Source organism: Gadus macrocephalus, chromosome 1, assembly GCF_031168955.1.
Source record: "Gadus macrocephalus chromosome 1, ASM3116895v1".
In the NCBI taxonomy this organism is placed as follows: domain Eukaryota; kingdom Metazoa; phylum Chordata; class Actinopteri; order Gadiformes; family Gadidae; genus Gadus; species Gadus macrocephalus.
The window spans coordinates 14194927-14218506 of NC_082382.1; the positions used below are offsets into that span (position 1 = coordinate 14194927).

Consider the following 23580-nt stretch of genomic DNA (forward strand, 5'->3'; position numbering starts at 1 on the left):
TACGTTAAATGTATAAAGGCAAGCGTTTTAACTTCAGTTGAACCACTAGAGGTCAGTGGTGGTTAGTGAGGTCCCCACTTCACTTTAGGCGTCTTTGAGTGTTTGAGTGTTATTAATTATTATTATTCTTCATGTTTAACCTGTTTTCCTTTTATTCCTAGTCTGTTTTACATAGTTTTGAATGATGACTATATGCTCTGTAAGGTGACCTTGGGTGTCTTGAAAGGCGCCTCTAAATTAAATGTATTATTATTATTATTATTAGTGTTGTCCCTTGCATTTGAATAGAACAAGGCTCGACCTATATTTACCATCTGCCCTCAGCTTTTCCTACCATAATTCTTTCACAACTTTGACACGGACATTAAAAGAGTTAATCTTTATTTTCACAAAACAACGAGGACAAAGTAACATTTCCTGTTCAAATAGCATTTTGTTGATATATTAGCATATATGCCTATACAGCATTTTACACAGCAATATCAGCATTTCAATGACTTGAATCATAACATTATGAAATCTACAGAGAAATATAGATTGTAGCACATTTGAAAAAATCATGATTAAGACCAGACTATACCAGCATAGCCACGGACAAGGACCAAATCATGGGACCAAGAAGAGGTTTAGCACTGATTATATGAAGAGTTGTTGATCTTCTTAACTAGTGATACATTCCTATAATATAACTGTTGAACAACAGAAAGGCTCCAACTGAGTTCAAATTTGATTATGAAATGAGATAAAATGCATGCATGTAAAATAATTATGAAATTCCTTAATGAGTATGACACGACCACAGCAGACATGATGCTCTGTGCAGCAAACATCAAATACAGAGTCAAACAACTGCCAAACAAGTGCTTGGGTTACAATACAAATACAGTACAAATATGTCTACATAATTAAACGAGGCAGGGACCAGCCAACCCTCATGATAAAACACACAAAGTATTGAAATACAGGACACATGAAGACAGGGACTGGAACATATTCAGCAGCGCAGCAGCAACTTCCCATTCAACGCATCCACAAACACTCACTCCAATCGGTTCCTCCCACTCAAGCTAATTCACATATCACAGATTTATAATGTCTTTGGAGCATTGTTGGTATAATAACATCGGGAACTATAGGGTAAATGGATGAGAATATAATAACATGAATTATTATATGAAATATTCTCAACGCCTGCCTATCATAAACAGCGTTGACAAGTGGTCATCATTACTGGAAATATTTTATAGAGTATTTTGCTCTCAGAGACTCAACTGTATTTTAACTAATAGGGATGCGTGTGTGTGTGTGTGTCTGTGTGTGTGTATGCGTGCGTGTACGCGTGGTGACATTCACCAGAACTAGTGGTATGACACAATGTAAATTCAGCAAAGAGGTGGCGGATGCACTTTCTTTCTTCAAGTATGAGTTCACTTCCGTCAGCCGTTGGGTTCTTGTGATCTTCTCCTCCGTCTAACGTGCAGTCCGCCTAGCGGAAGGAGTGGCGGAAGTGAACACTCCTGCGCTTCAGCTTCTCAGGGTTGTGTGAGGCCATGTGGGAGAACTCTCGGAAGATGTCCAGATATGTGGCGTCGCCTGATGAATAGAAATAAAGATGAAGAAAAACAGTCACAACGTTTCCTTCAACATGACTGCTGTGGAGGATATTTAAGTGAACTGAGAATACTAAAGTACCTTTGAGGTCCCTAGATTTCTGTTGAGGATACTAAAATACTGTCGAGGATTCTAAAATACTATTGAGGAAACTAAAATACTGTCGAGGATTCTAAAATACTATTGAGGAAACTAAAATACTGTTGAGGATACTCAAATACTGTTGAAGATACTAAAATACTGTTGAAGATACTAAATACTGTTGAAGATACTAAAATACTGTTGAAGATACTAAAATACTGTTGAAGATACTAAATACTGTTGAGGACACTAAAGTACTGTTGACTGTTCTAAGGCAAGAGTAGCCCTGCTAGTAAAGCAGACATCCAGTCACGCCGGGATGAAATGTGTCAACATTTACGTAACAAGACGCTCAGCTGCTTTTCTCTTTCAACTTCCCCGATTCAAAAACTTTACTTTTCTTGTAACTATGGTAACAGCTGGTTCCATGGACACTGGTTCCATGGCGGTTTAACTCTTTTGTATCCCTTGAGAGTTCTCCAAGCTTGACTAATTAAAAGAGGACTGAACATTCCAGCCCATCCTTCTTTGTGTGTGTGTGTGTGTGTGTGTGTGTGTGTGTGTGTGTGTGTGTGTGTGTGTGTGTGTGTGTGTGTGTGTGTGTGTGTGTGTGTGTGTGTGTGTGTGTGTGTGTGTGTGTGTGCGTGTGTGTTAGAGTGTGTTAGAGTGAGAAAGAGTGAGTGAGATTTAGCATGGGAAAGCTTTGTTATATCTTATTTTGTTAGCATTTACATATTTTTATATACTCAATAACATGATGTTCAGTGGATATTATACAATACATACAGTCTGAGAGATAGATAATAGAGACAACTGACCTGAATTAGTGTATGAGTAACATGAGGAAAAGTAGACAAGCTGTTAGGAGTTGTTAGGAGGGAAAAGGTTCATCCAACTGACAGAGGAAGGAGGCAAGGAGCGAGAGATGGAGCCTCGTTCAGCGTCACACGTTTATTTATTTAGTATTAGATTCATTAGAGAAGAAAGACATGTGAGCTACTGAACAAAATAATCCAATCAACAGAACATGTACAAAGGAGGTGTTAATATGCACAGGCTGGCTTACAACCAAATCAACCGCACAGAGAGTCAGGCAGAAAACATAAAGAGATATCAGGACAGGGTAAAGTTAGCATGTTAGAGGCAAGCAGTTGAAATGTTAATATCTTTTAGTATATAAATATATATACACACATTGGTCCACATATATACCTATTGACAGATAGAGAAGAAAGGCAAATGTACATACAGTTTAATTCTTCAGTGTGTCTAAGATCAATGTTTTGTTTTGGTTATTGCTCTGATTAATGGGGAAATGTTTTCAGTGGGCGACCTGCCTTTTACTGCAACGGTAAAAGTAAACTGAAGTTACATTTTATACATTAGGCTTAAAAACTGTAAACACTCTCTTTAATTTCTAATATTCCAAAGTGCTTTAATTTATTTGAGTAAGCAGGAAGAGAGAGTCAATATTCTGCCTCCATGCTAATTATATATCGTATTAAAAAGCCTTTAGAGAGCAAAGGGTTTAAACCCCTTGATTGTCAGGGATCCAGGGGGCCATTTGATATTTCAATTTGTTCACCAGATAAACAGCACTGAGGTCTATACGTTAAATGACACTGTGCCAATTTGCGATTACTGATGAATCCTTTGATATTATCATATCTGAAAGAATGGCAGATTCTTACATTGTTAGATGTAAGAATCTAACCACGGTGTGTACATTTTACCAACCATGTATTCATTGCCATGACTTATTCACACTAAAGACAATATGAATACATGCAAACGCACCACTAAAGACCACCAATGATTGACCTTTGGTTTTTGTTTGGAAGAATTCATATATTTTTTTAACCAAAAAGGTGTCCCTATCAACCAAAGCCAATAAGTAAAGTCTTTTGAGTTAAATGTCAACAGATTCTGTCTCTTGTGCAGATAAGAGCGGCTCTGAGGTATCAGTTCATGCAGCGGTCTCGTGTTTTGGCAGCATAATACTACGCTTCTTAGCATTGTTTAACAGTACTACATGGCAAAACACTGGGTACAGATGTAAACAAAAGCAACTAAACAAGAATACTTGGGCAACAACCACCCATGCACTATCCGAGAAAGATAAACCGATTAACAAATCTAAACGTAGGTCATGATACAAAAAAATGTACCAGAAAACAAACATTATTGACAAATATCTTGACGAATGCAAATACTGTTTATACAGTAGTTCATGATGAGTTGAGTCTTTGTTTTATTTGTAATAAATATTTTTTTTACATAAAAATCGTTTTCGTGGCTACTTGGTGAGCATCTTCTCGTGGTGCCATGCAATCCGATCATTTATTAGTGTTTCATTTTCTATCTCACGATTGAGAGTATAATACTGGTGTCAAGTGTTCGAGTGCGCAGTAACATCAAACTAACAAAATATATCCCACTTAAAAAAATACCATCTGCTTCATCGTTAAACGCAATACAAAAAATACGAGTATCATCTTCACTGAGATAATCATTGCACTATTGCTCTGGGCTCCTCCTTAGAAATCAAAACAAACGGACGAGCGTTTCAACCTAACCTATCCAGTGATTGACCATGGCACGACAACACAGACAAAATCCAAATGATTGCTGGTAAGAAAAAAAAGTGCATAATTTTCCTCTTTTTTTTATAGATACACATAGCTTAAATAAATATTATTTTTTTTATTGTCAATTACTCTTGCTCACAATTAACACTGACTTCAGAATGGCCACCTCTTGAAAATCAAAGCTAGCCTAGCTTCCCTCCCAAATCACTGGTTAAAGATCTTCTCAAGAAGACCTGTGAGTTCACTGCTTTTTGAACTTTTGACAAGTAGCCATCTCTAAATTCAGCTGCATTTGAGTCTTCAACCACTGGAACACTGATCATAGAAACCGGTTAAGGACTGAGCAAAGAAAGTCTCCGCTTGGCAGTGCAGTTTACGTTTCATCAACTGGAATCCAAAAGAAAGAATGTACCAAAGAATGCTAAATCTTATTGTTGAAGTCATCTGACCACAGTTCAGACCTGCATTAATAAAGGCCATCTGGGACATCGTAAGACAAAGAGCTCCTGAGAAGAAGACTAAATGCTGGCAGAACATTTTATACGTGGACGTGTGTTTAATAAATCGAGGAGCGACTGAAACGCTTCCAAATGGCATCTAGATAAGCTCACCTGCACAGAGAATAGTTTCCTACACTAAATCTCCACTTGTGTGAATTAGTTCCTTGTCGACATGGCACCTGGTTGATACTGTGTTTTTTCATTTTAATATTATGTTCCTTTGACCTGTCTGGGACCGATATGAGAGAATCAGGGGTGGGGGGGGGGGGGATGTTTCTAGCACTCGGCTATGGTGATGCAGATAAACTCCTGTATGCACTTCCTATACTGCTGCTCGGTGGAGCTGCAGACGGGGTATTGACCTGGCTGGCCGAACGGACCCTCCGACTCCCGCATCTCCTCGTTCATCCTGGCCAGACGCAGCCTGACGACGGAGTCCGGGACACAGAGAGACACACAGATGAGTGCAGAGAGAGAGAGAGAGAGAGAGAGAGAGAGAGAGAGAGAGAGAGAGAGAGAGAGAGAGAGAGAGAGAGAGAGAGAGAGAGAGAGAGAGAGAGAGAGAGAGAGAGAGAGAGAGAGAGAGAGAGAGAGAGAGAGGACAAAATTTAATATCAAAAAAATATATATATTGTCAAAGATAATAGCAATGTAATAATTATAATACTCCCAATAATAATACATATTTTAGCCGGCTATGCATTTGGCGTTGCGGAAGATTACTGTCTTAGAAACTGTGATGAAAAAGGGTTGGTAGAAGGCCTCTCATAAGAGCGCTGAATATATAGATGGACAAATTCATAGCCACAAACAAAACCACTACAATTGCTTCGTCAAAAGCAAGAGCTAGGAATGGGGTCCCGGTCGAGAGAGGAGGGGAGCCATGGTTCTTTGGTCAGGCGGGAGAGGGGGGGCTGTCTAGACGTACAGGGTGACGATGTCAGCGTTGGCCTGCTGCACGGCGATGCTCAGAGGGTCCTGGCCGTCGTCGTCTCCGTCCGTCTGCGTGGCGCCCCTCTTCAGGAACAAACACACCTGCCTGGAGGCCATACGGGGACTACAGGTCACACACATGGCACATATACTAACACACACGCACGCACACATACAGCCGCTGTTCACACGCATACAAGACATGCTCACATGCACACAGTCGCACACAGACATCTACTCAAAGAGACGTCCAAGCACGCACGCACACACACGTGGGTAACACTTTATAATAAGGTGCCATAATAAGGGTATATAATAATAATAGGGTTGGGTTAGGGTTATACAAACAACTAATATTTAATTAATGATGAAAATACGATAAACTTGTGCCAAATAGATATTTTAGTAACAATTAACATATAATAACAAAGGGTTAGGTAATGACTAGTTTGCTATTTATTATGGCACCTTAATATAAAGTGTTACCCACACGTGCGTGCAGGCAAACACACCCAGCCAACGGCCATGCAACTTCCTTAAATGCGTGTTCAGGCATAAAGCCACGTGGGATTCCTCCTGAAGATTAGAAACTCTACTTGTATTGCCCTCTCCTTAAGGCGCGTCTCTCCGAGGGGAGCTGAGACAGTGCTCATAATGCGGGCGGGGGGGGGGGCTCACCCTGTGTGTCCCAGGGAGGTGGCGTGGTGCAGGGGACCCCTCCCCCGGGCGTCTCTTTGGTTGACATCAGCGGCGTTCTGCAGCAGGAACTCGCAGGCTAAGAGTGAGCCCTGGGACAAGGGAGGAGGAGGAGGGCGTCACCACTGCACACAGGGTTAGAGTTACCATTCTGTAATGATGCACAAAGAAGACAATTTAAGAATTGAATTAAGACGTGTGTTATATGATTAGTATGATTAACAGTTGACAACTAATCTGTTACTCAAAGGAAGCTCTTTGTACTTGGGGCGTTTTATATTTTATTGTGATAACTTTAAAACTGTTTCGAACTGTTACTATTTAAGTTCTTCATGTTTATTTTATATTAGTTGTAGTAGGTCTGTTCCCGCCTGTGATTAAAAAAGCTAATCTTCTCTAATTGTGACACTTTAAGTAGAATTGACTCTTATCATAACACTTAAAGTAGATTCTTCTCTTATCCTAACACTGTGGACAGTGGACTGGTCTGGGTGATGATGTCTCTTATCTGTGAAAATTAAATTGTTGCACCGATTCTGCTGCAGAGCATTTTGTGTGAGCTCACTCTCACCACAATCACAAACAAAAGTTATTTGAGCACTTTCGCCTTTTGGAGTCGATGCACAGCGCATACCACCAGGTGAGAGTGTGATTAGCCGTTACACGCCGTTTTGAAGATCTGCCTCTTCTGACATCACAAGTGGGCGTGTCCACCTAGATGTGTGCTGGATAGATCAGTCTACCAGCCTACCCAGTGGACTTCAGCAAACGTTGGTCATCTATCCGTCATACATCTAGGTGGAAACGGCCACTTGTGAGAAGAGGCAGATCTCCAAAACGGCTGGCAACGGCTAATCACACTCACACCTGGTGGTACAATAGTCCCCTTTAATGCTCTAAGGCAGAACCAGCCCAACGGATGTTTTAGGAGAGACACTTGGGTTGATCCCCCAGACCGGTATGGCCCAGTAGTGGATGAACGGCCACTGAAAGCAGCGTGCGCTGGGCGTCTCACCCCCGCCACGGCCTGGATGAGGGGCGTCTTCCCCTCGTCCTCCCCGCTGGCGGCGTTGACGTCGGCCCCGTGCGCCAGCGCCTCGGCCATGACGGGCAGGTTGCGGGCCCTGGAGGCCCTGTAGAGCAGGGCCCCGGGGTGCAGCTCCCTCAGGTCCTCCAGGTCTGACGTCTCCGGCTCCGCCTCCAGCTCCGCCTCCAACTCCGCCTCCCCGCTCGAGTCCTCCGACGCCTCGCACTCTGAGGGGAGAACCGGTGAAGACGTGAAATCACACATATCTGAGAATATAAATAATCGCAAGACCGGAATATTATCAACTTAAAATGTATTTATTTATATTTATATTAAAAGGAGCTGTAGGTGAGTGAGATTATCTGTTCTGGCCTGCCTCTGTGAAACTATTTTGAATACAGACCGCTCCCCGATAATTACAGAGCAATCAGTGCATCTCTTCCCTGGTTTTGGGAATCTATCTTGCCTGTCAATCACAGGTCCCTTCTCAATGGTGAAGAATAGTACGGAGGGAGGGAGCGTAGAGGGAGTTTTCTTGGCCTATTCTCATTCTTGCTTCATCATATTTACATGTGCTACGCAAACCATTCAAAACTCTACACACATATCTACACATTAAAATATGCACAGTGCCTTTAAAACGTCTACGTACAATTCCGTTGATACACACACTAGCATTAAAATCAACAAACTCAAACGCATGAATATGGCTGCAGACGTGGTTCTCACCCTCCTCCGTGACGCTGTCCACCACCGAGCCGAACACCAGGATGTCCGAGCTGCCGTCGGTGCTGCCCCCCAGCCCGCTGTCACTGCTCAGACCTGCAGGGCCAACAGACGCCCGCACACGGACACCTTAGCGGGTAGCTTCGTGCTAACACAATCAGCGTGGCTCATATTGAGTCTGACTCACATGCAAACTGTGTATGAGAAAAAGCACATATGCTAGCACACACACAAGCAAAACACGTGCACGCACTCACACACGACACACACAAACGGCATGTGTGATGTGTGGGTGTTATATCTGACTCTCTGGGTACACAGATGGGCTGGTGTGGAAGCGTCTAATAATGACAGATGACTTACTTCGAGGACCGGAGCCCGTATCAAAGTAGGAGAACAGTGAGTCCAGCTCATCAGGACAGAAGAGGGACTCTCGCCTGAACTTGGCAGCAGCTGTGGAGGGGCACAGGTTGGATGTTGGCATGACGGCACGAGATACGATTGCTAGATCAGATATCTGATGAAGATTGAAGACCAATCCTGTTATTCTGAACAGCAGAATCGGGTGACTATATGAATATATAATACTGAATATATTGAATGTAAAGCAAAAGAGTCAGAAGTAGCAAAGTGTAAGGGCTGTTATTATGTCAATCATTATATAATTGACATAATATATAATATATATATATATACATATATATATTTAATTAATATACATACACATATACACATATTTCCGTCGACATTCTAAATAAACACACAGGACGGAGCCTGAAGATGAAGCAGAACCGTCTCTGGTTCTTCTGGCTACCTGAGGAGAGGGTGGAGGCGGAGACGCTGCCCAGCTCTCGCCTGAACCTCCGGCGGGCCTTGGGAACCGTGGTGGCGCTGTGGTGCCGCCGGCACTTCTTGACGCTCCAGCGGCGCTCGTGTTTGCGCTCGCCGTTGATCAGGATCTGCGTGCAGCCCAGCTTCTTCAGGAACTTCTTCTCCACGTACTTGGCCTTGATCCAGGCCTCCTTCTCCTGCCTGAACATTGGCGAGACGTGATTGGTTAGTCTAATGTTTGTTTTTATTTTCCTTAACAATGTATTTATTCGTTGAAACTTTGTATTCAATTATACAGTGAATATCAAATATATTTTCAAAGATTTGCCTTGTGTCCAAAGAAAACATGTGAACTAAAGTTTGCTTTGGGCGTGCTGATTGTATTTTGATATCTGTACATTAGCCAGTGTTGGTCGATAGTTTTTTACCTTGAGCTGGTCGGTAAGGGCTTCTTCAGACCCATCTGCTGGTATGAACCTTCATAGATGTGGTTGATCACACTGTTGCCCAGCTCACACATCAACTGCAGGAAGAATGTATACAGAGACTTAACGTAAGCAACCTGATGAATAACAATCAACAGACAGTCTCAGAGATAAACGTACCTTCAGTAACTCTGGTTCCCAGGAGTCTAGCGTGAGGGAACGCACCTTTGAACAGTGAACTCCTAGACTCCTGCATTCAAAATAAGAAAACATATATTGCAATCAAAAAGATTAAAGAGGATCAGAGACTACCTGTGTCCAACTGCGTTGTGTATGGACTTAGCCATGAAAGATACACATGAATCATGGCAATGGGTAAAAACAGATCCCAAGGCAGAAAAACAGACGTATCTTATATGAATAAACACAAGATTAAAACACGTCAAAACAGTACTTGACAGGCTGTAAAGGCATGAAGTAAAAAAGTCAGAGATGCTTCTAAAAACCCTGAAAGCATTATCAACGCAGGAGTAAAGAGAGGAGCGGGCCGAGCGTCACAGCGTTCCACCAGGGAAACGCTCCGGTGTCTGGGCAACAGAAGTCGACTGAAATAAAACATTATTGTTCCAGCCTCCTCCTCTCCTTCATCTCCTACAGAGGTCCTGGTCGGACCTCAACAGGGGACTACGGGGCCGATCCGAGGCCATGAATATTCAACGACTGTTTTAAATAATGATGAATGTGTGTTTGTTTGTTTGTGATTGAGGAGGCATGGGTACTGATCACATTGGTTGGTTTCAGATGGTGATGCACGTGCGCATCTGTTTGTGTGTGTGTTGTACTGTTTACGTAAGCCATGTTAATCGCAACCAAATAAACAGCGCCCGCTGAGGGCAAGTGCCCCCATAGGTCCTGGGGGAGAGCTATACCGTCCCTGGTGGCTTATGCAACAGAGTGTCGTCACGGAACCCAGGCGTTGCGGCGCAGTGACCCAGCTGCAGGAGAGGGGGAGGAGCTGAGCTCTACCACTGAACATCTGATCCAGTAACACGGTATCAAGATACCTCTACGGCTGGAATTAACCATCACAAATCAAACCCTTTTGTGTTGGTGTGTATACCGATAAAGTAACCTTCATCTTCTATTTCTCGTTTTTGCTCTTTCTCTCTTTCTCTCTCTTTACTGAGATTCTTCAATCAAAGGCAACCTGATCCGATAAACAACTTGAATCCCTTTCGGTGCATCTGTAACAGAGCAGATCCCCCCCACCACCCCACCATCCCTAGAGGTAAAGGCCACCTCCAGGGCCAGTAGGCAGCACCAACCCCTCCTTCTCCTCATCCTCATCCATCTTAGCACATCCAAAAGGCCTTTCACACATGAACTCCGGATGAACTTCAGAGTCAGGTCCAGAGATGATCAGGAGTTGCCCATTCAGACATGCAACACACACCGGGAGATAAGGCGTATCTGACGTGTTCACATATTGGAGATACTCCGTACGCTTTAGGCGAGGGGGGGTGCCAGGGTGGGGAGTGTAGGAGGCAGGACGTGGGGCAGAAAGTATGCAGCCGAAGACGTTGTGTTTTGTTTACATGACATCAAAATCGCAGATGAGGCTACAAACTCTGTAAGGCCGACTCTTTTTGCGGTGATACACAATGCCTGCATTTATTTAGACATAGCCGCAATATCAACAGAAGAGTTGAAAGTAGGGCTGCTCGATTATGGGAAAAATCATAATCACGATTATTTTGGTCAATATTGAAATCACGATTATTCAAACGATTATCTTTGAGTCTGAAAATGTGTTGTATTTATTCACCATGTCTCTCCCAAAAAAACGTTGTAACTGAGAACTTTGAAATCACGCCTTAAAAAAATACACAAAATGGTCAAAAAGAAAATGTTCCAATCTAAAATGATATACAGATATGTGTCCAGCTGTTCTGACCTTTCTATAAATCATTAAAAAAGTATAAGAAAATAAAAAATAATAATTAACAAAAAATCGGATAACTCGATTATGTTAATTTTCTGATCGTTTGACGCCAAAATCGTAATCGCGATTAAAATTCGATTAATCGCCCAGCCCTAGTTGAAAGCATAAAGAAGTTGGACGGAAAAAATAAGAGAAAATTACAAAGCAGCTAAAGCAGCTAAGACTCTTTGATTCTCAAGACTTTAGACAAGGGGCCTGGATGATCTTACTCCTGAGGGGAGGATTCAGACATTTTTGTTCACACAAACAGCCCCATCGGGGATTATACGGAGAAGTTCAGACTTCAGTGCATGTGTGAAAGTCCTACTAGACGACTAACCGTACATAAGACACGGCCGTCTGATGTTGTCATGGAGTGATAAACACCCTTCACCAACAGACATGTTTGTTACCCCCAGTAATTTCCTTTTTTATATATATATTTGATTTATTTGAACACATTTCTCCTTATATAAATGTATTTTGTAACAATAAACTATAAATCCTCCTCTTTTGGAGGCCTCCAGAGATGTCTCCTTCCAACCCCATGTCGTGTGGATACTCCCCAGCTCCAGGTCCACCCCAGGTCAGGGTGCTGTACCTGTGGATGCCGGAGCACTCGATGCACAGCAGGACTCCCAGGTTGATGGAGGCCCAGCCGGGCTCCGAGTGGCCGCAGTCGCAGCACTGGCCGTTGCCGGGCAGACCCTGGATCCTCTGCAGGATGGTCTCCCCTCGCAGCAGGCGCTCCCGCGGCTCGCTGGCCGAGTCGATGCTGCTGGTGGACGGGGAGGCGGTCCTCTCCAGACGCTGAGACGGCAGAGAGAGGAGCTTTATTAACCTTTAATTGATGTACTTTATTAACCTTTAATTGTGTAGTTCATTAGCCTTACATGAATGTACTTTGTTAACCTTTTATTAATGTCATTTTGTAACCCTTTAATAATGCATTACTGCATATTAACGTTTAATAAATGTACCTTATTATCCTTTAATAAATGTACCTTATTATTCTTTAATAAATGTACCTTATCCTCCTTTAATAAATGTACCTTATTATTCTTTGATAAAAATGTACTTCATTAACGTTTAATAAATTAAATGATTAACTTTAAATAAATTAACTTTATCAACCTTTAATACTTGTCCTTATTGACCTTTAATTTATGTACTTTATTAACCTTTAATACATTTTATAAAAGTAAAATGCTTTCACAATTGCAAAAATAAAAATATCTTACCATAACTAATAAATAAATATAACTACATCAAGATGGCATTGTGTTCTGCAATCCTGTCTTTGCTGCATCTTTATCTCCACCCTTAGGTGTCGTGATGATAACCCCTAATGGATTCTACACAATGTCATTCACAGGGGGCGGGCGACTGACCTCTATGTAATAGGTGTCCGGGCTCTCCCTGTAGGCGGAGGCGATGCTGGCTTGGACAGCCTGGATCCAGGCCTGCCGCAGCTTCTCAGACTCAGCCTGCAGCATGCAGCTCCTGTAGCACACAGAGGAGGCCGTCACATCCATTCATCCAGAGACACAATACCCAGCAACAGCAGCACACTGTGCAAGGATGTGTCATATACCCATAACACAAATTAACAACACCTGTGTTCATCCTAGTGTGAATTGGTTAATGCCATGCAAGTTTAATTTAGTTATTTACTTTTAATTAGGTCAAGCTTACATGAATTGGATCTATTTTGATCGAAATGTAAACGATGACTATGCTAATGCTAATATGCTAGTAGCCTTAGCATGGCTTACTTGCTGGGTGAAAGGACCTCGAAGCAGAACCTCCTCTCGATGTCCTCACAGGGTTTGACTGAGCACAGCCGGAGGTCCTCCACCACCACCGTCAGAGAATCCTGGAGAGGTGGAGCACAAACCATCTGTCAACCACTAGTGCTTGTTTACCTCTTGCTACCTAGCCCTTTCTTGCTAGTTACTACTAGGATTAAGCTAGCTTCTGGTTGCACTTCTTCCTATCTCTGCCTGAGGATTGCCATTTCATGCAAAGCGTGCACTCAATAACAGGAACAGCACATGGGCAACCATTTGGCAGAAGCAGATAAGAAGACATAAATGTGGAAGGTGGTGGTTATTTAACCAAACACATTGGGATATATTGCTATATTGATAGAGTGTTACTGCAAGGTGAATGGTCCAAGAGATTAGAGAGAGACAGAAATAGCGCGAGAGGGTGAGAGAGAGAGAGAGAGAGAGAGAGAAAGAGAGAGAGAGAGAGAGAGAGAGAGAGAGAGAGAGAGAGAGAGAGAGAGAGAGGGAGGGAGAGGGAGAGAGAGAGAGAGAGAGAGAGAGGGAGGGAGAGGGAGAGAGAGAGAAAAAGAGAAGGGAACAGGAGAAAGAATGAAAAAGAAAGTGAGAGAAATAGAGGGAGATACAGGATGATGGATTCTAGGCATCTGAGCGTGATCTTCAAATCAGCCAAGCACTCTGCCTCCTCTTCTGCCATGCCTTTCGTGAGGCACTTACCCTCCTCCAACCTTGGGGAAGATATACAACGATTTACCTTGAGCCTCTTCTGGTAGACCAGCTGACTGTTTTGTATGGAGAACCATCGCCTGAGAGGGGATTACAAAGTGAGTGAGAGTAGGAAAAATGAAGAAGAGAAAAAATGATACAGGTTGGATATTTATGTCTGAGTGAGACGGGTCAGTGCACGGGGGGAAAGCTAATGTTGCTCTAGACACCGGCGCTTAGGGGGTTGGTGAAAGTACCAGTGAGTATATATGAGCTCACTCTCTCTCTCTCTCTCTCTCTCTCTTTCTCTGTCTCCCCGCCAATCAGATATTCTGAGCTTGGAGAGAAATCCATAATATATATTCCATGCATGGCTCGGCCCTGTCACAGGCCAAGAGTGATGTGCTAGCAAAGCCGGTCCCCTAAGAAGCAGAGCACCTGCCAAGCGGTCCGTTGGATGGAGAGCGAGAGAGAGAATACACTGTGATGAATTGTATATGTGGCTAATACTGTAAAAGGGTCACCACAGGGTTTTAGCAGTGCAAATGTTTAGTGCTGTCGTGTTAGATGTATGAAAGACTGAGACGACGTCACTGGGTGGGAAGAATGAGCGAGGTGTGCTCAGGAACACAAGTGACGAAAATAAGAAATAATGGACAGAAAATACGATTTATTTTATTTATAAATGAATGTGTGTTTATTTGTTCATGTATTAATTGTCTCGCTCTGGCTGTGAAATTAAACACAAAATCGATAAGTTATTTTGATGAACAGAGGCAAACATGCACTCTCTCTATATATTTAGAATTGCCATTGTCTTGCACATTATTTAACGATGTTGTTTCTAGAGGTTGAGGCACTGCGAACAGCTGGGTTTACCTGTTCCACGTCTTGAACGCATTGCTGGCCCTCTTGAACAGGTAGCCCTCCATCACCACGCCATTGGGAGCGTCCACGTTGAACTCTGCCTTGGAGTCTTCATAGGAGAAATCCTGTCAGAGAGACAGTGAGAGAGTTACAAGAGAATTAGTGTCAGTGAGACTTGAGGAGAAACCGTAAGAGACCTTAGGAAGACCTTAAGAGAAACAGTTGAGACCTTAGGACAGACCTTAGGAGAAACAGATCAGACATTAGGACAGACCTTAAGAGAAAAAGTAAGAGACCTGAGAAGAGATCTTAGGAGAAACAGTAAGAGACCATAGGAGGAGAGGCCCTTAGGAGAAACAATAAGAGACCATAGGAGGAGAGGCCCTTAGGAGGAACAATAATAGACCTCAGGAGAGACCTTAAGAGAAACTGTAGGGTAAGTCAGGAGAAACCTTAGGAGAAACAGTAAGAGACCATAGGAAGAGATCTTAGGAGAAACAGTAAGAGAACTCTGGAGAGCTCTTCAGAGAAACAGTAAGAGAACAAAGGAGAGACCTCAGGAGAAACAGTAAGAGAACAAAGGAGAGACCTCAGGAGAAACAGTAAGAGAACAAAGGAGAGACCTTAGCAGAAACATCCTTTTCATCCTCGACATCGTTCGGTCTGAACTCATCATGACTAAAATCCTGTCTTCATCGACACCCGAAAAATAAATGTCGGTCCTTGCATCTCAGGCAGTCTCCTTCTCTCTCTGCAGTGAGGAGTCTTTGTTTGAAGTCGTCATGTGCCGACAGTCACTGATGCCACTAACACTGCATGTGCATTGCACTGCACGTAGCATCACACACACACACACACCCCCTCAAACGTCATAAATTGTGCACTGAAGCGGATACGGTCACATGTTAATCCACGTATGCGTGCATCCCCCAGTTTTTTCTACGTATCCGCCGAGACATTTCCCTGCTCTTGGCAGGAACGGGAGTGACGCACTATATTACATAACAGACTACGAATCATGTTAAAGATGGCCTCCCTCACTCTGACATCTGGGTAGGAAGGCAGTGAATGTCAGTTCTAGACGTATTCATATGGTTGTTTCTGTTTGAGGACTGAATAGGAAAGGAGCAGCAGAGTTATGAGTCCACTAGGTTGAGGACCCATAAACAACATTTAGGAGCAGAGCAGAGCCCAGTAGGAACAGGACATTAAGTTATCAGAGAGCGGATCAAGTTACAACATTCCCACCATTCATGAAGCCTGGAGGCAAATCAAATGGCATGCTTGGAAAGAGGGACTTATTTTTTAATGAAATCTAAATTTAAATGACATTGTTTAAAATAATAAAACAATTATATCACGTAGTCAGGTCAAGTCAACTGGACATGTTTAAAAACAACAGCCAATTTTCTAACACACCTCTGGTAACGACATATCTGAATAATGAAACAACCGACATCTATCCAACTCATTTTTTGACACAAACCATTTGTTAAGTAGCTAAAACTAAACACACAATATGCCAAAGCCCACAAAAAAAAAAAAAAATGTGCGCGACTAGTTGTAAGCCACACCACTACACACAGTACAAAGACACTGAATTGTGTTCTAGGAATTGAGTAAAGCCTAACATTGATACTTTGGGGAGAACCTTCAAAATGTATCCCTTAAACAAATTCTTATCAAATACCTAACCATAGAAGAACATGCAAATCCCCCCCTACGTCAAACAGTCACAGTAACACGGAGCAATCAGGACCGATCCACCCACCGCCGTGCAGCCCCGTCGCCCAAACACCTTCATTTTTAAACGCTTCCTGTATTCCAGCAGCATTGCAAATCCACAAAAAGTTAAACAAATAGAAAATAACTAAAAACCTCCAAAAAGGATATAAAAACAGAGAGTGAGAGAGAGAGAGAGGGAGAGAGGGGGGCGTGCAGCAGCTCTTAAAGTGGAGCACAAAAAGCTCCAAAGCGCTCCTCTCTCTCTAAGCGTCGTAGTGGTGCTGTGGCTGAGAGTCACATCGAGACGGCACGGTGGAGACACGGCCGTGGGGGGTACGAGGGCTTTCTGAAGAAGACGCCTCCCGTCTCTGTGAAGAGGGATGTGGGTACTAGGTGCCCTGACGACCCCCTGAATGGATCTCCCTGGCCGGCGGCCCACTAGGACTCTGTGAGAGCTGTTTGCACTGAGCCGCTGAGCACACACCCTGAAGGCCAACATTCCCCCCGGGTAAAAAAAACACCTCTGCAGGAACGGATCCATGCGGAATGGGATTCTTTCAGAGAGGTTGTTACACGTTATCTCCGCTGTTAGGGGGTCTGTCGATTTAAGAATAACAGAAGTCGTCGTTTGAGGACGCCGTGAGGCAGCTCGGGGTCTTAAGTCTTTTGGGGAGTTGTCTACACTAGTGTAGTTGGGCGAAAATCGATCTGACGTGACTCAAATCATGTTCGCAAACGAGATGATGTATTAAAGTTGCATTCATGCTTCGTTTGGCCACGTTTAGTCACGGTTAGTCACGGGTGTAAATGTAAAATAGTTTAACTTTAAGACGCTTGTACGCTTGTGGCACAGCCTTCACAGACCGTCACAAACCCAGACAGCAGACCGACTCGGCTCTGCGCTGTGGTGTGCTCTCTTGTTTTTTCAAAGCCTTGCAACACAATGATCATCTATTTTTCATTGAGCATCAGGACTTACGTTGTCACGTACCAACATCGGTAAATAATTAAGCAAGCAGAGGCTTGAAGATATTTGGTGTAAATAAAGTCACATTATGATGCTGTGATGGAACAGCTGGCTGCACAGGCGCACACACACATACACACACACACACGTGAACGCACACACACACACGTGAACACACACACATACACACACACACACACACACACACACACACACACACACACACACACACATATACACACATATACACACACACACACACACACACACACACACACACACACACACACACACACACACACACACACACACACACACACACACACACAGTGCCCTAATTCTCTGCCCACTTGGGAGTTTCACCACAGCCAACTAGTTAGCATGGCGGAACTAGTTGCCCATTGTGTGCAGATCCTCTGGTGTAAAAGGCCGTAGCCTGGTCCCGGGAACGACCAGGTGCTACCATTCCCCCTCTTAACCTGTCTGCCAAGTCTCTGCTTCAAGAGAACAGGAAGCCTCCTGCTGGTCAATGCATGTCCGGTTTCCCCAGGGCACCAGAACACAGGCTTGGGGATCCAAAACCTCACAGGCTTGGGGATTCAACTATGGCCAATATTTAAAAAAGGTATTTTTAATTTTATATTTTTTCTCCAGTTTATACTTGCCAATTTTTCATCATCAATGTAAGTCGCCTCGGAAAAAGGAAGAGAAACCAAATCAGGCCACTGGTCTAGTAAAATGTTATTAAAGGACCTAGGGTGATGAGGATAGATTTAGCTCTACATTCTCAAGTCGCAGCTGATGAAGGCAGACTGGAAATTCAGAGAGATGCTGCACAGAGTTTTGCTGTTTGAGCATAAAAATTAACAAAGTATACACAACACATTTCTGCACTCTTTATAACTCATGTGAAGTTTCAACCCTTGCCCTTGGCAAAATCCTCTCCTGCACCGTCCCTGCATGTTACATTGTAGTCTCGTGGTTTAATGACCTGCTGCCAAGTATACAGTCATCATTTAATTAAAACAGCCTTCAAACATGCGTTAAAACCACTCAAAGACAGTCAGTGTGAACACGACAAAGTTGCTCATGTAAAAAAAGAATCAGGGCAAAGCAACATTACAGTAGAGCCTCACTGCTACACTGCTTCTCCATTAAGTCACCCCTTAAAGATGAATGAGGCCTGTAGGGCTTCTGGGATTTGTGTTGCATGTTGTGCGTTGTGTGTCACCAATTGCGTGTTGTCTGTGGCATTAAACAATGACCAAAGAAAGACTACTACCATCATACCAGGCCAAGCTAACATTCCAGCGCTACTATGGCACCCACATGGAGGCGGTCATTATAATGTGACATTCGTACAAGACCTATTCCTTAAAATATATGCATAAAAAATGTAAAGAGACAATACAAAGTAGGCTATCACTGGACTGTCAAATAATTAATAATCTAACATAGATAGGTACTAGTATCATGCAAATGTTTTGACCTTAAAAATCGGATTAGCTGCTTGTTTTCCTGCACCAAACCAAAGAAACATACTCAAATATTAAAAATATTCCAAAACTGCAATGCTACGTCAAACCCAGAACTATGCAAGGGAACTGAATTCACTGTGTTTACCTCAAAGTGAACAAAGAAGAAGAATATTTGAATGTGGGAAAAGTTACCGGTTTTGAAATGTGTTGGATTCAGTATTTATCGCTTGCCTTGAGGCCTTGAAGGCCTGCAGAGTCTCAGCACAGCCTAACAAAACAGTGATGTTTTGTTAACCCCCCCGCCCCGCTCCAAACAAACACACACACACACACACACACACACACACACACACACACACACACACACACACACACACACACACACACACACACACACACACACACACACACACACACACACACACACACACACACACACACACACACACACACACACACACACACCACAGATGTGTGGCGCTTGTTGAAAGGCAAACATTAAATTGTCTTCCAAAGAGATCAACCAAAAAGAACTCACCTGCAGGAGTGTCTTGGAGGCACAACGCAGCAGATCAAAGGAAGCACCAGGCAGGCAGAGGAGGGAGGAGAGAGGAGAGAGAATACTGCATGAGAAGAGGTCGCCTGAACCCTAACAGCAGACTGCTGCTGCATAAGATAATATAGTAGATCTTAGACAGATCACATAGTTGATCACAGATACAGCACAGATAGATACCAGATAATAAACTAAAGAAACCTTTAGGCTTGTGAAGCGCCTCGTATTATCCTGCTCACTAGGCCTTCACTAATAAGGCTTTTATTAGCCTACCTTCACCTCCTTAATCTGGCCTCATCAACCTCTGTATTGAAAGGTAGATAAAAAAGCATAAAGAAATATATACATTTAAATATATAAAAATAACATAAGGACCATACAATAAAGAACACAAGCATCAACAGTAGCTGATGTGCTTATAGTCTGTGTGGCTCAGGAAATCCTATGCTGACAGGGAGGAAAGATTTGAACTGTTCTTGGCTAATGCTGCCAAGATGATTTCCTCGTCCAGACCACCATCACCTCCATCACCCCCTCTAACTCCACCACCTTTACCATTACCACTTCCACCACCACCACCTCCACCACCACCAGGGCCTGAAGGGAACCCAGCTGCCTGGCCAACAGATGGCAGCCATCCTGGGCTACAAAACTGCCATGTCTCTGGCCCACTGAAGCATGTTACACTCATATGATAAGTATAACACTTCTAAATGACCTCAATGATAACTTCTACCTGCCAGACGTATATAAATGTTCTATTATCACGTTGTATTGAACTACTAGTCAGTATCAGGTTAATAAAACCAGAAGGTAAATTACATTATAAATGTAGGTTTAAAATATGATCAGTTATCTCTATTTTCAATGTGAACTGGTGGATGCTTGTTTATTTACTGCATGGTCAACAAGCATCCCGGTGGGCAGAAGTATAAGGGACACTAGAGAAAACCGAGCTTGCATCATCCTAACTTGCATATTAACAGCAAGCACGTTCTCGGATTAGTATTCCTTAAAACACTCAACACTAAACATGCCAGCACTTCAGTTGATTGGTGTTCAACTCACTCCCGGCCACACAAGCTCCTATCCCCAGCATTCTTAATAGGATTAGTGTTGGTTCATTTGAACTCTAATTGGCCAAATTAAATGAAGTAAATCCGGTTAGAACCCATTTCAACAAATGGCAGCAAAGATTTTTTCTGTTTTGTAAAACAAAACCGGAAATTAATGAATGATGAAACAAAAAATCATTATAGTTAGGACTCACTCGTTGCTGTATGGTCGCGTGTTTGTGTTCCATGTCTCTCTTCTCCATAGCCGAGTCGATGACCAGCTGATCCAGCTGGAAAACAGGCACAACACAGGGCACAATATTAGCCGCTACCGGGCCAATATCAAACAGATACCTCCATCTACGGTCCACAGCTACACTCTGATCCTCGTGGAGAGCCAGCACCAAGTCTGGGGTATCTGGGTCTGGTAATATGTCGGGGCAGAGGCCGTATTGACGGGTGTCTGATCGATCGCTTGTTGATGAGGCAATCGACTGGGTTCCGCTGCCAGTGTTCAGGAAACCAGGTCCACTGCACATAAACCCTCAATATAAAACAACTAGTGTCTCAGCTGGTGTGTCTGAATAGATCTGGGTCACTTAACACCCATGTTGTTATTGTGTGGAGAAAGGATTGCGTTTGGTGATGTGTGGGCGTATTCCAAATCAATAACAAATCAAACAGCTATTTGACTGTGATTATCATCCCTCATGGGGGAAACAATCCAGAGCAGAAAATAGTGTATCCGAGTGACAGGGCGCTGCCTTGATAATAGATAGCAAACTGATGGTGTGCTCACCTCAGCAGCCAGCTTCTTCATGTATGGATCGATGGCATCCAGGAGGTTGTAGCCCTGCTGGAACAGGGAGTACTGGGCGTGCATAAAGGACAGCATCTGGGGAAAATTCAGAAGGGGTTCACAATAAGGTGCTTACTGATCCAAGAGCAGCAGGTTGAGCTGATGGTCTGTTTGTCAGGGAGCAAGGTCACTTAACAATCTGTCAATGCATCACAGCAAAACCCTTGCAGTGGTAACATGGGTAGAGGCCACGGTGAGTTATGTATTAGTCATGACAAAATTACTACTTTTTATCATATTCATTCTCATGTTAATCCATAAAATGGTACTTACAGCATCTAGGATTTCAAATTTCTTCTTAGCCTTGAGGACATTGATCTAGAGAGAAAGAAGATGGAAAGAAGTGTGTTCAAAGAGACGAGCAAAACGTGAATGCTGTCTGTCGGTAACTTTGCAGTGCCTGGGGTACTACCTTTGTTTCCTATCAAATAAAACTCCATCTAGTGGACACTATACATTTCAGCTGTGGCTGGTCATGTCTAACATGGAAAGAGAAAAAATGAATAACTGAGTAAAATATAATATCATGAATTATATATGGTCTATAGTGGCCTTATACAAAACCATAACTAAAGTATATATATTATATTAGATCTGGCAACTGGTGTACAATTACATGGATATCTGTTATCTCTGGTATGTATTGCATCTGCTTATCACTAACTTGGGGAACAGACACGCTCCCATTAGCCCCACACCGCATTTAATCAAAGCAATAAAAAACATTGGTGCATAGCATATTGCAACTAATGCAACACCATTATGATATTTTTCATTACGTTCAATGAGTCCCAGAGTACAGTATATGTACATTCACACACATCCTACATCTCTCCAGTGCAGAGACCTTTCCCATTGCTGCATCGGGACTCATTTCACAATGACGTGAAAGGGTGCATTGTTTTGGCGGCATGAGGGACGACTGCCAGCAGACACAATGAGGAATGTGGCGAGGGGAGGGAGGGGCGGGCGGGGTAACCTTCATAGTCATTGTGCTGAATCTGTCTCTTTGTACCCGGTAGGCATGCGCCGTGAGCAGAGCAAAGACAAGCCATGCGGCACGCAGACGGCCGCATGCATGGGCACGGAGAGCCAGGCCAGGCGCGACGCCATGCAGTCGGGGTCGCCCTCTCCCCCTGTGAGTGACACGCTGATTTGTTTGTACCCACTCTACGCGCCATATTCAGTGAGATATTGTCGACAAGCAATTTAACGTTCAACATCGCCGCATTTTCGTCAGCCACTTTGTCAGTGGGGTTAGGGTTTTACCTATATGTTATAGATATTTTACATGATATGTTATATTTTAACTTTTTTTACAATAATTTGCTGCCCTGCATTTGTGTATATTTGTGTTTTATTTACACAGTCCTTTCAATCTTAAGCAGGATCAATTGTTGCAATAGAAACGACTTCCCTAAAGAATGAATAAGATCTGAATCTCAATCTCATGCAGACTAACTTAGAGTGAACATATGACATTCATTTCATAGACATGAATGCGCAGCAGGTCGAGAAGAAGACGCGTCCTGCCCCTGCATGCTACCACCACATGCCATGAAGACCGATGAAGATGTGTGGTGCGATGAAGACGTCGATGCGTGGCGCGTGCTCAGTCCCCACCTGTAGGACGTAGTCCAGCGCCAGGTGTCTGAAGCACTTGCGGGTGATGCTGAGCGTGCTGGTGGCCTCCTCCACCTCGTGGGGCTTATTGCGGGGGGCCTGGGCGTTCTTCACCTGGGCCAGCTCCAGGTCCTCGCGCACGCGGTCAAAGTGCTTCTTGGTCTCCTTGAACTTGCGCACGTCCCTGACGACGAGAGGCACAGCAGGTTGGAGGAAGTGAGCGGGTTTCTCATCAACTCCCTCAACTCTAACAAGAGTTATGTGATGTCTTTTATTTGCATTGTACAGTATTATCTCATCTTAAAACACAGCGGTAGACATGGCAGCTATCGGCATCAAGCTCTAGAATAAAGTATCTAATTTAAATCATAAAAGCAATTGATGTCAGTCATATTCTTAGATATAAATAATCCCATCTTTAGCAAAACACAACACAACTTACTCCTTCACAAAGTTGTGCAGCTGCTGCTTCACAGACCTCTGGGCTTGATCAAAGAGAATCTGGAATAGAATCAGAAGACTGTGAGACTGAGACCGCAGCAGACGATGACGTTTTTAG

General features: G+C 43.4%; 1 protein-coding gene across 1 annotated transcript in view; it reads right to left on the bottom strand.

Moving 5' to 3' along the window:
- Positions 1-364: 364 nt before the first annotated feature.
- acap3a (ArfGAP with coiled-coil, ankyrin repeat and PH domains 3a) overlaps positions 365-23580 on the bottom strand; it is a 52262-nt gene continuing 29046 nt past the window's right edge. The window contains exons 5-25 of the mRNA XM_060047673.1: positions 23464-23522; positions 23022-23205; positions 21672-21716; positions 21339-21434; positions 20755-20829; positions 19467-19478; positions 14771-14883; positions 13941-13992; positions 13175-13275; positions 12791-12902; positions 12001-12209; positions 9599-9668; positions 9422-9516; positions 8977-9194; positions 8526-8615; positions 8166-8258; positions 7425-7663; positions 6392-6501; positions 5709-5819; positions 5143-5204; positions 365-1593 (exon numbers count right to left, since the gene is read on the bottom strand). Of these exons, the coding sequence (XP_059903656.1) occupies positions 1487-1593; positions 5143-5204; positions 5709-5819; positions 6392-6501; positions 7425-7663; positions 8166-8258; positions 8526-8615; positions 8977-9194; positions 9422-9516; positions 9599-9668; positions 12001-12209; positions 12791-12902; positions 13175-13275; positions 13941-13992; positions 14771-14883; positions 19467-19478; positions 20755-20829; positions 21339-21434; positions 21672-21716; positions 23022-23205; positions 23464-23522 (2253 nt within the window). The 3' untranslated portion in view covers positions 365-1486. The remainder of the gene's footprint in view (positions 1594-5142; positions 5205-5708; positions 5820-6391; positions 6502-7424; positions 7664-8165; positions 8259-8525; positions 8616-8976; positions 9195-9421; positions 9517-9598; positions 9669-12000; positions 12210-12790; positions 12903-13174; positions 13276-13940; positions 13993-14770; positions 14884-19466; positions 19479-20754; positions 20830-21338; positions 21435-21671; positions 21717-23021; positions 23206-23463; positions 23523-23580) is intronic.